The sequence below is a fragment of the Onthophagus taurus genome, chromosome 6 (genome assembly GCF_036711975.1).
Source record: "Onthophagus taurus isolate NC chromosome 6, IU_Otau_3.0, whole genome shotgun sequence".
Lineage (NCBI taxonomy): Eukaryota > Metazoa > Arthropoda > Insecta > Coleoptera > Scarabaeidae > Onthophagus > Onthophagus taurus.
Genome location: NC_091971.1, coordinates 22,499,683 through 22,513,336, shown reverse-complemented (window position 1 = coordinate 22,513,336; position 13,654 = coordinate 22,499,683). Strand labels below are relative to the sequence as shown.

Sequence of the window (13,654 nt, the reverse complement as noted above, 5' to 3'; positions counted from 1 at the left end):
ATTAAAATTTAAAAAAAATTATATTAAAAAAACTTACTGTTGCAGTTGCCCCTTTGGTCCCAATTATTTTTTCTTGGGTTGTTTTACTAAATTCGACATAATCTTCAATATCAAATGCATATCTAAAGAAACAAAAATGAATGAATGGGGAAAAATAAAATAATTATGTACTTACTTCATATCATTGTTATTCATTGCCCATAATGCAGAAAGTGGTTTCCCCCAAGTAGAGCTTGTAAGTAAAAGCTTTCCATCCCTCGAAGGTTCTAAATGAACCACGTAGCTATCGTGCGCTTGAAACATGGTTTCTTCATTTCCGTTATGTAAATTAAATAGGCGAACTTCACCGGAATAATCTCCAACAACTATACTTTGTCCGCCAGGCTAAATATTTTTTGATTAATTTAAAATAACGATATAAAAAAACATCTTACCACAAATTGAGCACAAGTAAAAAATCCATCATCAGTTGGAAGTCTAATTACAGTAACGGGACAAAATCGCGAATGTATCAACTTCCGTTCCATCGATCTACAACCATAACCAATTTGTCGTCTTGCAGATCGGATTGCAAAATTCGTTGCGGCGGTTATTCTTGGTTTTGGATCTGGACATTTGTGTGGTCTAAAAAATATTTTCCATCAAAATAAAATAAGTACGAAGGATTTCAAGGTGGGTGTTTAAACTAAAACTAGAATTAACACTAGACCTAGCAACTTTCGTCACCAAAATCAAACATAAAATTAATGAAAGGAATGTACTGCGAATGATAAAAGAAAAACACATACATCATCATCCTACCAGCAAACAAATGGAATGCAACCGTGGTCATGAACAGAAAAGAATACGACCATAAGATGAGGAGCCATTTTCTTTGTTACAAAATGTAACAGGCGTTTAAACTTGCTGAACGATGGTGTGAACAACATACCCTATCTGTTAATCTTAAAAATACTAAGATTTTTCTCTTCATTAAACAGAAGAAACTGGGACACTTAACACCACCCAATTTCTGCAATAATCCATTAACCTTTGCTCCAAAGGTGAAATATCTTGGTGTTATCTGGGACAAAGGAATGACTTTGAAATCACCCAGTGATGACCCAGTGTCAAAGGACAATTGGGAATACTTGGGGATTAAATCAGAGGGTTACAATGTGGATCTACACTTCTGTGGTACAGTACTGCTCAGAAGTATATGATAATTTGTTTTATCTACAACTATTGAATTATCTATTCATTATACATTTGATTTTTGACGGGTAATGACACGCATTACTCATGACTGACAAAGTGTTGAATAATGAAGCCATTATTCCACAGTTCTGACACGGCCTACCAATCAAAAAATAATATATTAACAGAAATGACAGCTTTCTTATATTGAGGTTTGTTGTCCATTATACGCTTGTTGAATAATAGTATATTATTCAACAAGCGTATAATGGCGGCTGTTACCCACGAAGAAGAAGTTGCAACACGAGCGATCGAAGCGAGCGAGTGTTGTAATCTGAGTGGGTAACATCCATTATACGCAAGTTGAATACTATACTTTATCTACAACTATTTAATTTTGAAAAAAAAATCAAAAAAACGAAAAAAAAATAAACTTGATAGACATTTCAGACATAACCTCAATATAAGAAAGCTGTCATTTCTGTTAATATTTTATTTTTTGATTAGTAGGCAGTGTCAGAAGTGTGGAATAATGGCCTCATTATTCAACACTTTGTCTGTCATGGGTAATGAGTGTCATTACCCGTCAAAAATCAATTGTATAACGAATAGATAATTCAATAGTTGTAGATAAAATACTATTTTCCCACATAACATTTCTAATACTGGACGAATCTTCACACAATTTTCAGGCAATGCATAATGCATAACGAGTGAATACAATTATATTATATTCCAGAGGATACAATAAATGCCAAAGCATAGAGGCGTGATAAATTTCTTTTGAAAATCGATGTCAGGCCTAGAAATAACTTTTATCGCCAACCGGCAGCAAAAACATACTTTATGCTATCCATTTGCGGCAGTAAAGTGACACTTTGTGCTACTATCTAGTAAACTGTGCATTTAGCGGCAGACAATAGTATATTAAAAAACAAGTTTCGTAAGACACGCTTGAAATGCACGAATTCAAGTTGAAAAACGAGTGGCGAAGCCACGAATTTTTTAATGAATGAGTGCTTTAAGTCTTATGAAACGTGTTTTTTATGTTACTTTTTGTAATTCGTTTATCGTTCTTTTTTAACAAAAACTAAATAAATTTTGACAATGTAGGGAAATAGGTATATAGCAGTTGGTAACACCGGAACACTTGAAAAAGAAATTTGAATTGACAATTAGAAATTGTCAAAACACAAAATATATTCACCTGAAAAAAATATTTCATGTTTCAATGTCCCAAAATAAGAGAAATTGCTTAGAGTTCAACATTTGGCCCTCATCATTGTGAACCTTGTATTCGATGTGAAGAACGTGTTTAAACATCCATAGACAAAAATTGTGACATTGACAACCAGAAAAATTAATGATCCAATGTCACCAACTTGAACTAGTTCCATAAAATGTTACTAAAATGTCATTACAGCATCGGATGCTGTAAGGAGTCTCATTACAGCACCCTTTTGAGTACTGTAATAGCTATCATTACCGTCGCGAAATACAAAAAATACTTTACCTGCCGCATATGCGGCAGACAAAGTACTTTACCTGCCGCTAATTGCTGTCAATTAAAAAAATGCCGTTGAACAGCTGGATTTGAACCCGGTACCATCTGTATGAAAGCGCACTTCCCTCTCCACTATACTACCGACCTTTGATACATAGTGTAACTTTACCGAGGTATATTAACAAAACAAATCGTTTGACACATGTCATAATATTGGTAAGTTAGAATATCTTCATATCGTTAAATTTTGCGGTTGGCGATAAAATGTTGTATGCAACACGTCAGCAAAGTGTCTTTATCGAACTCGCCTGTTACTCGCCGCGCTCGCTTCGCTCGCTCGACTCGCAAACTCAGACTCGTTCGATAAAGCATCACTTTGCCGACTTGGTACATAAATAACTATTATTTTAATTTTTTCTTTCGCGTTATTTTCACGTGATATTTTCTGAATGTTATAAAATATTATTCTTAAAAATGAGTAAAAAGAAAGGAATTCGAGATTTGTCGGAATCGACGCAGAAGGCCATCATATAGGGTGCTCGACAAGGATGCACACAGATGCAACTCACCACGCAGATATCATCGGTACTGAAGACGTGGAGGACACTTGGTTGCTTCGTGACGAAGAAACTAAAATGATAGACCTCAAATCACCACCCGACTGGAGGACAGGGACGGCGCGATGCTGTGCAGAGCGAACACATGGTTAGTGTTCTGCGCAGTGCTAACCGTCTACATCAACGGTCAAGAGGAGGCTGAAGGATGCAGGACTCATTGGTCGACGTCCGGTAAAGAAACCACTCGTTTCAGCTAAGAACAGGAAAGCGCGTGGAGTAGGCGAACGCGCCCCTCAATTGTACCCGGCAGCAGTAGGAGAACGTCCCTGTGGAGCGACGAGAGCAAATTCCTGCTATTCGGAACTGATGGCATATCGTGCATACATTCTTCGGACACTCGCTTCGATCTCAAGTACCTGCTTCCCACGATGAAGCATGTCAGTGGTTCCGTCATGGTGCTTCAGCACTGCTATCACCGGCCCTCTGGTTCGCATTAGGAGCACCATGGACCGCCAGAAGTACAGGGAGTCTGCAAGATGACATGCTTCCTTGGCCACGCAAAAACATGGGTCGGTGTTGGCTGTTTCAGCAAGACAATGATTCCAAGCACACATCCAGGAATGTCCAACTGGATCGCGCGGCGTTGAGTGGCGGTAATGGACTGGTGCAGCCAGAGCCACTGTGGGACACTCTTTGACACAAGTTGACGACGAAGTTTCCGACGACGAAAAGCTCCAACAGCTGCAGGCAAAGTGGGTAAAGATCGACCAGTCCACTATCGATGCATTGATCGATTCCATGCCCAGATGTCAGGCTGTGATCAACAGGATGGGTTACCCAACCAAGTATTAGCTTGCTCTACATGGTTGATTGCCGTTCACGATTGTTATGTTGATGTTTCTTGAGTTATGATTTATTTTTGTTGACATCGCTTTATAGCGTATTTTCGTATTTTAATAAAAATAATTTTTTAATAACTCAAAGTTAAAACGGATTCTTCTACACAAGTCTGTGTCATGTGAAATACATTGCAAAAACTATGGTGAAAAAAATGGTCTGCTTTCATAGAGTTTCAAAAAAGTTATGTGGGAAAAACCAAATTATCATATACTTTTGAGCGGTACTGTAGCTCACGGAGCCATACTTTGGTGCTCAGCACTAAAACATGGATATAAGGCTAAATTGTTGCATCAATTGCAACGACTAGCCTGCCTGTTAATTACAGGCGCCATGAGACTGACACCTACGATCGCGATGGAGACTATGCTGAACGTACTGCCCTTAGATATTTTTATCAGGGAGGTGGCCGTAATGGCGTTGCTTCGATTGCGATCAGTGGACAACAACCAGGTTGTAAAAATAGTAATAGTCCGGAACGAGCTCTGGAGCGAAGCTGTTCGTAAACAACCCCTTCTTGAAGCTCGCACAAACTATATCACACCTACTTTCTTAAGCAAGCCACACTTTGGCATTGAAACGATACCCTAGAGCAACCTAAGCTCTAGGGTATCTACACTGATGGATCAAAGAAGGCTGGAGGCTCCGGAGCGGTAATTTTCTCGCACTGCACGACTCTTCAAGCCGAAATAACTGCTATAAACATAGCAGCCAATGTGATCATCGACTCCAAAAAAGTCGGCAGAAAACGTTGTAATCTGTAGTGATAGCAGACACGCTATACTGGTGGTTGGTAGGCATCGAACTACATCATCGTTAGTGGAGTCCTGTCGGTAATTACTTAACGAGGCAAACCTATATAAAACTTCGCGATAAAGTGGCGAAAAGGACATATCGGAATTAAAGGACACCATCCATTATTTGTACCGCTAGCTTTTAATACAGCATCAAAGTTGATCAACTCCATCTCCCTTCGAGCTTTTTGCCATAGATGGGATGAGACAGCAGTAGGAGCCTTTGCAAAGAAAAGTCTGCTCTACTCCGACCGGAAGAGATCTACTCAGTTCCTAGGAAAATCAAAAAGTGACTTGAGGTTCTCACTCACTTGCTGACTGGACACTACAGGTTACAGCATAAGGTGTGAAATGGAAGACGAAACAATGTGACATTGTTTGTGACTGTCCGAACCTCGCGTATTTAAGGGAATCCACTTTTGCTGTACCTTGGCTCCAAATTTCAGATATGAGGAACATACCTTTCTGTTCTATATTAACGTTCATTAAAACATTGAGTTGGTTTTCTGACCCTTGAATGAATTATTAATTGTGGAGATGTACAAAGAGCCCGTTGGGACCAAAGTGCTGTGAGGAATTTACCACCACATAAAACTACAAACACATACAAGATGACCAGCCTTTTGGATCCAGCCACCTATAAGAAAAGACCCAATCAAGAAGATGATAAGAAAAATTAAAGAATCAGTAAAAGCTACAGCAAAATTCCAGCAGAACAACAGAACCACAGACTAGAACCACCAAGAACACATGAATTTTATTTTTCATTCACTCACATTAGCTTGTGGCACCCGGGCAGAACCTTTCATTCATGGAGGAAACTTTATATTATGGTGCTATTACGATAAACATAGAAACAATAACAATTAATTAAGTAACAAGTGTTGTTTGTAATAAGTACACAGTTCTGTAAACAAAATCTTTGTAAATATTAACCCTGAATAAAAATAAAACTTTAAAACAAATAAATCTGTTTTGAATACAATGACTAGTGTATATGTCGCAGGTAAATAGGTTTTTCCTAGTCAGATACTATCTGCCTAGGCAAATAGTTTTATTCCATTTATTTCAGTCTAAATTCTATTTTCATAGGCAAATACCATATGGCTAAAATATTTTCAGGCAAATAGCTCTTTAAACCATCCCAACCCAACCCAATCCCAAGAATGCTTTATTTCTTTAAGAGAGGCCAGCACTTCACAGTCACTGTTTTCTGGGCAAGGAATGTCAAAATACCAGTGCCAGCCTTCGAAATTTCAGTGCAGTACAAAAAGCTGTAGTTGTTTCAAAAATAAGATGATGTACAATAGTAGATGTCATACCTAAATGCACTATACCTAAACGTGTAATATATGGATTAACTAAAATCCATAAACCGGATGACCCGCTATACCTTATTTTCATATGTTTAGTGCCATATGTTTTCCAACGTATAAGCCGGCAAAACACCTTACCAAAATTCTGTCTCCGTATACAGATAAAACAGAATCATATGTCAGATGAACTTTAACAAATACATTCGCAAATGACACAGCGATTTTGGCTGTTGCAGAAAATGAAGTAGTTGCAGCAAATAGGTTACAATTGGCCTTAAATGCAATAGAAAACTGGACCAAACGATGGCTAATAAAATTGAATACAAATAAATCGACATACATAAACTTTACTTATAAGAAAGTAAACTATAGGTCCCAGTACACATAAATTTCAATGCAGTCCCTTACGCTGTCTCCGCAAAATATCTTTGTATGACGCTGGATGCCAAACTCAAATGGAAACTTTACGTTAAAAAAACGTGAGGAACTTGATACCAAATTTAGACACCTATATTGGCTTATTGGCAGAAAATTTACGTTATTACTAAGAAACAAGTTGCTAATATACAAGTAAGTATTAAAACCAAAATGAACATACGAAATCCAACTGTGGTTGTACCTGCAAGACAAATGCAAGTCTAATTCAAATATTCCAAAACAAAGTACTAAGGTGTATAGTGAATACACCTGGATATAGAAGAAACACCGACCTCCATCGCGACTTGGAAATAGCTTCGGTGTCATCAAAAATTTTATCATTCGCATCTAAACATGAGAAGAGAATGCACGATCATCCCAATATCGACGTTATCCAGCTTCTCAACAACGAGAATGTTCTGCGTTAGAGATTTGAGATCTGAGTTAGAGATTGCAATTCCAGGCAAGTTTTACAATCCCGGGATTTCGGGATTAAAAATATTTTATCCCGAGATCCGGGGATCCCGAAATTATATATGTTGTGTGATTTACGAATACATTAAATGTTAATTGTTATGTTAATGTTATTAATTATTTCAATTTTCTTATAATTCCGAAAATCCCGGGATTCAGCTTTAAAAATTCCGAGATTTTCGAGTCCAAAAATCATCCGGGATCCCGGGAATGCATTCCCTAATCGCAGTGTGCGTGTTTTGTGTTACGATCTTAAAACTCTAAAAACATGACAATATTTATCTATATTAAGTGTATCTTGTTTAATTTGGTGTAATGTCAAAAATAAGTAACTAATTAGTACGTATTTACTAGGTGTTATACAACTGTGCTATGCATAATATACAAAAAAAATATGTCAGAGATTCTACCCACTTTGTGGAATCAATCAGAACTATCAAGTTAGATCTCCAGGATATCCTGGTAAGATTCGATGTGGAATCTCTGTTCACCAGAGTAATAAACCAAAATGCTGCGGATGGTCATCGCCAGAAATTTATCCCAGAAAGCTTGCGAGATATGTTCCAGGTATGTTCCAAGAAGGAGCAACCATCACCTCTGTCATCTGTGATCAATTTTTACATGATGACACTGTCGTGATCTCGCAATACGGAAAAGAGCGACTCCACGTATTTCTAGACCACCGAAACTCACAACACTCCATGATCAGATTTACCATGGAAACGGAAGCTGCAAAACAATTACCTTTCCTGGATGTATTGGTCACTAGGAAGACAGATGGGGCATCGAACCGGAAGTGTATCGAAAAGACACACAAACGATATCTACAGACTTCATCCCATCATCCACAACAGAAGCCTTGTTCCAGCGAGCAGAAAGGATATGCGACGAAAAAAGTTTAAAAAAGAAGAATGATTTTTACAAGATGTACTGCAGAAGAACGACTACACGATGAGGGCTATCCAACGATCCACCAAACAACGCAAGTAAAGAGGTTTTATCTGCCCTAGGTTTCAGGTGCAAAATAGAAAACGCTCTTATGAAAGCTAAAGACAAACTAATCCCATTATAGAGAGCGTGAGTCTATCAACTATTATAAAGGGAAGTACATATTACGTTGGCCAAACTGGACGTAACATTGAGTGCTGAATCAAGGAACATGACTATGATGTTCAACTGAAAATAGCATCCAATAGTCGGCAGTCGCGGAGCATTGCCACAAAGAAGAACATACTATAGATTCCGACAAGACCAAGGTGCTAGCAAGACTTGGACATTGTATCCAAAGGGAACTTAGCCACACATGGAAGATGCTAGTTAACTCAACGAAGCCTTCTCCACCCGGATTTGACAAAAACAACTTAGTTGCCAATTAGATAGTAACTAGTTATTAATTGTCTTTTCATGTATTTATTGTCAAACTTTAACGGATTTCGTCACTTCGAACTTTTCTGAAGAAGGGTATCTGATACGTTAAACGTTTTTTCAAAAGACACATGGCTTAACCTGAAAGTTTCTAACTCTAGGTCTAATGTTAGTTCTAGTAATAATTAGTGCTAGTGTTAGTTCTAGTTTAAGTTATAAATTGTTTTTCCTTACATAAATAAATTGAATTGTGGACAAGTCGCCATTGGATTTTTACAAAGGGCATGTTGATTAGTTAAATATTCGGTGATGATTGAATCTAAAGTGATTCGATGATCAGCTTGAGTGGTATCTTCGTTAGCTACTGGTAGATTAACTTTTATGTGTGGTTCATTTGAAATTTGTTTTTGTAGACGAGAATTTTGTTGTGGAGTGTTTTGTACTGATAGAGTTTTTCTAAAAAAAGGAAATTAATATCGTTTTTTAAAAAATTAATATCATACAAACTTTATTATTTTAATTGCAGGTGATGTTGTAACTCCATTGATTTGATTACTAATCACAGAAGAATCCGGATTTTGGGAATTATTACATCTGTGTGTTGTTAACGGTGAAGAAAATGATAATCTCATCTAAAAATTACATAAAAAATTGTTCACAAAAATTAATTTATTTTTGTTAAAACTTACTCTATTTGGAGTTCCAGGTGTGGTGTATCTAAATTTAGATGGTTGATGAATTGCATTTGTTAATGTCATATTAGCTAAGTGAGCTTCTTTTTGTAAAATACTAGCTGTATCAGGTAAACCTTTTGAAACCAAATGTTGGTGAATAAGTTGAAGTAATTGACGATCATTAAATTGAATTTTTGTTTGTGCAACAACATTAGCCTAAAAAATATAAACGATATATCTACTTAGTTTTAATTTTTTAATGTTTACCCTATGAATATCTATTAATGAAGCATCTAATTCGTTTCCAACTCTCTTCGTTTTTCCTGATAACCGCTCAATTAATTCCAAAGCGTATTTTTGAAAAAGAACGTGTTCTTGCCTTTTCTCTTGTAAAATTGGATCTCGCATTAAAGCTAAAACAAAAAATAAATATAAAAAATTAATTTATATATTTTTAAACTTACTTTGAAGATGTCCATTAGTAAACATGGATAACTTGGAAATGATTTGTCTGGCAGTATCTGAGCGTGCTAATCCAGCTAAAGCCTTACACGCTAAAGTTCGAATACAATCGGCGTCTGTTATTGGAGTTTTTGTGTTCATCAATTGTAATAAAACCTGATTGAATAAAATAAGTGTAAAGAAACGAAATCAAAATTAAAAACAAAATTACCATGATTCCACTATTTGATCGAACACTTTCCCAAACTTTTTGTATCAATTCTTCCGAACTTTTCATTTTTGTTTTTTTACTTGGTGATGGAGTTGCGTTTGAACTAAATCTACCTATACTTCCCCCAACCTTTTAATTCAGAAAGAAAATATAAGATATTTAAAAAAAATATTAGATGGACTTACCCGAACTATTGGGGCGCAAACACAATTAACAATAACCCTTAAAGCGGCTTTTTGAACATCAGGATCTGCTACGATTTCACCATCAGCGGCCCCTAATATTATATTAATGCCTAGAAAAGAAAATATTAATTAATAATAATTTCCGAAAAAACATAAAAATTAATAGGACTGTTCCTTTATAAGGTATTATACGCAATATGAAATATTTATTTCGACATTTAAATATAGAAAACAAAACCATAAATAAAAGAATAGAAATTACAACAATTAATATAAATAAAAATGTTCTTTTTATAATTCTAAATTCTGTTTTGGACGATGCAAATTTTGGAATTGAATATTAATAGTTGATATCCCAATTTTCTTGCAAACGTCTTACACAAGAAATTCAGAAACGTTTGAAATTTTGAGTAATTATGCAACAATTTAACAATAATTACATTGTAATATAATACAAATTGAATTCAAACATTACATTGGAAAAACATGTCAATGGTATACATTGGATCTGTGACAATAGCTCTCAGTCTTCTCTGGAATCTTAGAACTGGCAGGATCCTTGTACCCTCCGAAATATGATTGTAGGATCTTGATACTCTGGTACAGAGCCGTCTTCTGAATCTTAGTAAGGTGCGTTTTTAGGTAGCAGTTCGCCTTCCCGCGCGAGTCTCGAGGATGTGATATTTCATATTTTTTGAAAAATTCAAAGTAATTCTTCCTAACCAATACGGCACATTCAAGAATATAAATTCCATACAAGGTAGGTATTTTATAGTCTTTAAAGTAACTTCTACAGCTATCAGCATTTTTTAGACCAAAGATTGCTCTTACACACCACTTCTGTAGTATGAAGATTCTGACAACCAATCCGCTGCAAACCAATCCCCAAATTTATTCAGATCCACAGTAAGTGATTTCTGGATTTCATAATCAGTGCTACACCTCGCCACGGTCGTTGTATCATCCGCAAACATAATCGTAATGTTGTTCGTTACTCGTGGTAAGTCATTCACATACAGGAGGAACAATAGAGAACCCAATATAGAAGCCTGAGGTACTCCCAGCTTGACTTCCCTTCAAGCTGATCTTATTTCTGTTCCCTGTTTATTGTGGGCAACTACACATTGTAGCCTCCCTGATAGATAGGATTTCATCCATGACAAGCTAGCACCTCTAAAGCCAAGTCTCTCCAACATGGTTAAAACGATTGAGTGATATACACTATCAAAGGCTTTTGTAAGATCCATGAACAATGCTGTCGTGGCCTGTTTTCTATTTAATCCCAAGATGGCAATATTCGACCGATGCTTGGGTAAAATAGAGGAGCAGTTAAACCTTTACACATTGTTAATGTCGAGGAGGAGATCAGTTTGGCCTAAGTACTAGGATACTTGCAGAGCAACATGGGGTATCACAATCCATAATTTGGCGAATATTGAGGCACAACCAACTCTATCCATATCACGTGCAACGTGTACAAGCCTTACTACCAGTGGATCATCCCCCTCGAGTACAATTTTGCTAGTGGTTGACATCAGCATCAGTTAAACCCAAACTTTACTAATAACTTAACCAATTATCCATGTTGCAAGTGAAAAATATAAAAAAATTCAAAAACAGGATTCGAGAACACAAAACTAAAGCTAACTCTAATATATTTAAACATCACATAGAAACAGGACATCAAATAAATTATAAAGAGGTCGAACTCCTACATTCTTGCAACAAAGGTTCAAAACTTGATTTTTTGAAAGTTTTAGAAATTAAAAATGATAATGAATATACACTTCTTAACGAACAGCTTCAACTTTTTCAAAAACCTTTATTTTCATTTCTAAAAGGCTTTAACCTTAAAGTTTAAATTTAAAGTTTAAAGATTTTTCAAGTTTTTTGTTTGTTTTCCGATTTCCTACTACTCGTCCACTTTGCATGTCATCCAACGACAGTCTCTTCTCCTCTCTCCGCCAATATGGTTGTTTCGTAACACCGAACACATTAAATAAATTCTGATTTTTCTCCAATTTTTGATGACCATCAATCTCTAAATGTAAGTTTTTCAAAGCTTTTTCATATTTTATATTAATTTATATATATTTTTAGTGTTTCATATTTTTATAACAATCCACGTTTCACACTTTTGTAACTTTAATTTTCATCGTTCAATTTAACTTAAGTTTTATAACAATTTAAATTTAACTTTTTCGATTCGACTTAAAAAAATTTTCAATTTTTATAAAAAACTTTTCAATTTTTTACGTACATCTTCTTTAACAACAAATGTCATCATTAAATAAATCTCTTCTCGCCTATTAGTTTCTCTGACAGTAAGTTCTTGTCCTATTTTAATATTAGTATATATTTTTAATTTTTTTTTTAATTCTTATTAGCTTTCGGCTGCGATGGAACGTTGATTCCGAAACCGGTTCCGATTTATATATTACAATAAAGCAAGTTAGAAGTTTTTATCCGTTCAATTTTTTTACTAATAACATTTTATGTTAACGCATTATTGGGCCGTGGAGAATCCTCATATTACTCGCCGAACACATTTTTAACAAAGAGTTTTTGTGAATTTATAGGCTGGAATTGTGAACGATCTACTTATTGGCCCTTTCATTCTGGGTAATCGATTAATGCACGATAATTTACCGGGGCTGCTCGAAGATATTACGCTTGATGTTAGACAAACTATGTGGTTTCTTCAAGATGGTGCTCCACCACACTTTTCAATGGAAGTGCGACTACATCTAGATAATGTGTTTCCCGGAAGGTGGTATAATCGCCTGGCCACCCTGATCGTGCGACCTCAATCAATTATTTTAAAATGTTTTATGTATTCATCATTGAAAGTAAATTTACCCGATATCTAGGAAATTAAAAAACTTTTGCTACAATTTTTTTCACCTATTAGTCATTATTTGTCATGAGGAATAAATCCCCAAGTTTATGCGTATAGGTTGAGAATCACCCTGTATAAACTTGACATCAGAAAATTTATTACGTAAATGTTTGGGGTCAGAACACGGCAGAGCTGGGCAAAATACTTCCCACAAGTATTTTAAATACAAAATACTAAGTACTAAATTTAAGAAATATTTAAAGTATTAAGTAAAAATACTTTCGATAAAAAGTATTTTAAATACTAAGTACTCGTGTAAAGTATTTAAATACTTTTCAAAATACTTTTCCAAATACTCTGTAATTCATTTGAAAAATAATAAAATGATTAATAAAAAATAAATTAATCTTTTGTTTGAAATTGGGTCAAAATCAATTATTGTAACTTATTAGTGGTACACTTTATTAGCTTTTAATAACGTCAACATTTCAAAATTATTATCTGATAGTCCGTGTCGTCGCGGCGTATTAATCATCGTGGCAAATGAAAACAAACGCTCCACTGCCGCAGAAGATGGTAATGGGGTATTATATTTTAAAAATATTTTCTTCATTGCTGGATAATCATTCAGCATCTTAATATCACATCTTTTATCTTGCAGATAGTTCAATAATTGGATTTCGTTATGTCCCACATCTTTATTTGTTCCTCGTTTTTCGAATTCAAAAAAATCATCCTCTTCACTGCCAGTTGGAGAAGAGTCCATTATTTCAAAATTTTCTT

The 13,654-nt window shown here is 35.5% G+C and overlaps 1 protein-coding gene across 1 annotated transcript in view; it reads right to left on the bottom strand.

Annotated features, from left to right (window-relative positions):
- Nucleotides 1–13,654, bottom strand: part of LOC111421652 (LisH and WD40 domain-containing protein mahjong) — a 29,185-nt gene that overhangs the window by 1,268 nt on the left and 14,263 nt on the right. Inside the window, exons 11-20 of the mRNA XM_071196327.1 lie at nucleotides 10,033–10,142; nucleotides 9,848–9,976; nucleotides 9,639–9,792; nucleotides 9,442–9,587; nucleotides 9,190–9,390; nucleotides 9,008–9,132; nucleotides 8,735–8,956; nucleotides 435–624; nucleotides 176–384; nucleotides 38–122 (exon numbers count right to left, since the gene is read on the bottom strand). Of these exons, the coding sequence (XP_071052428.1) occupies nucleotides 38–122; nucleotides 176–384; nucleotides 435–624; nucleotides 8,735–8,956; nucleotides 9,008–9,132; nucleotides 9,190–9,390; nucleotides 9,442–9,587; nucleotides 9,639–9,792; nucleotides 9,848–9,976; nucleotides 10,033–10,142 (1,571 nt within the window). The remainder of the gene's footprint in view (nucleotides 1–37; nucleotides 123–175; nucleotides 385–434; nucleotides 625–8,734; nucleotides 8,957–9,007; nucleotides 9,133–9,189; nucleotides 9,391–9,441; nucleotides 9,588–9,638; nucleotides 9,793–9,847; nucleotides 9,977–10,032; nucleotides 10,143–13,654) is intronic.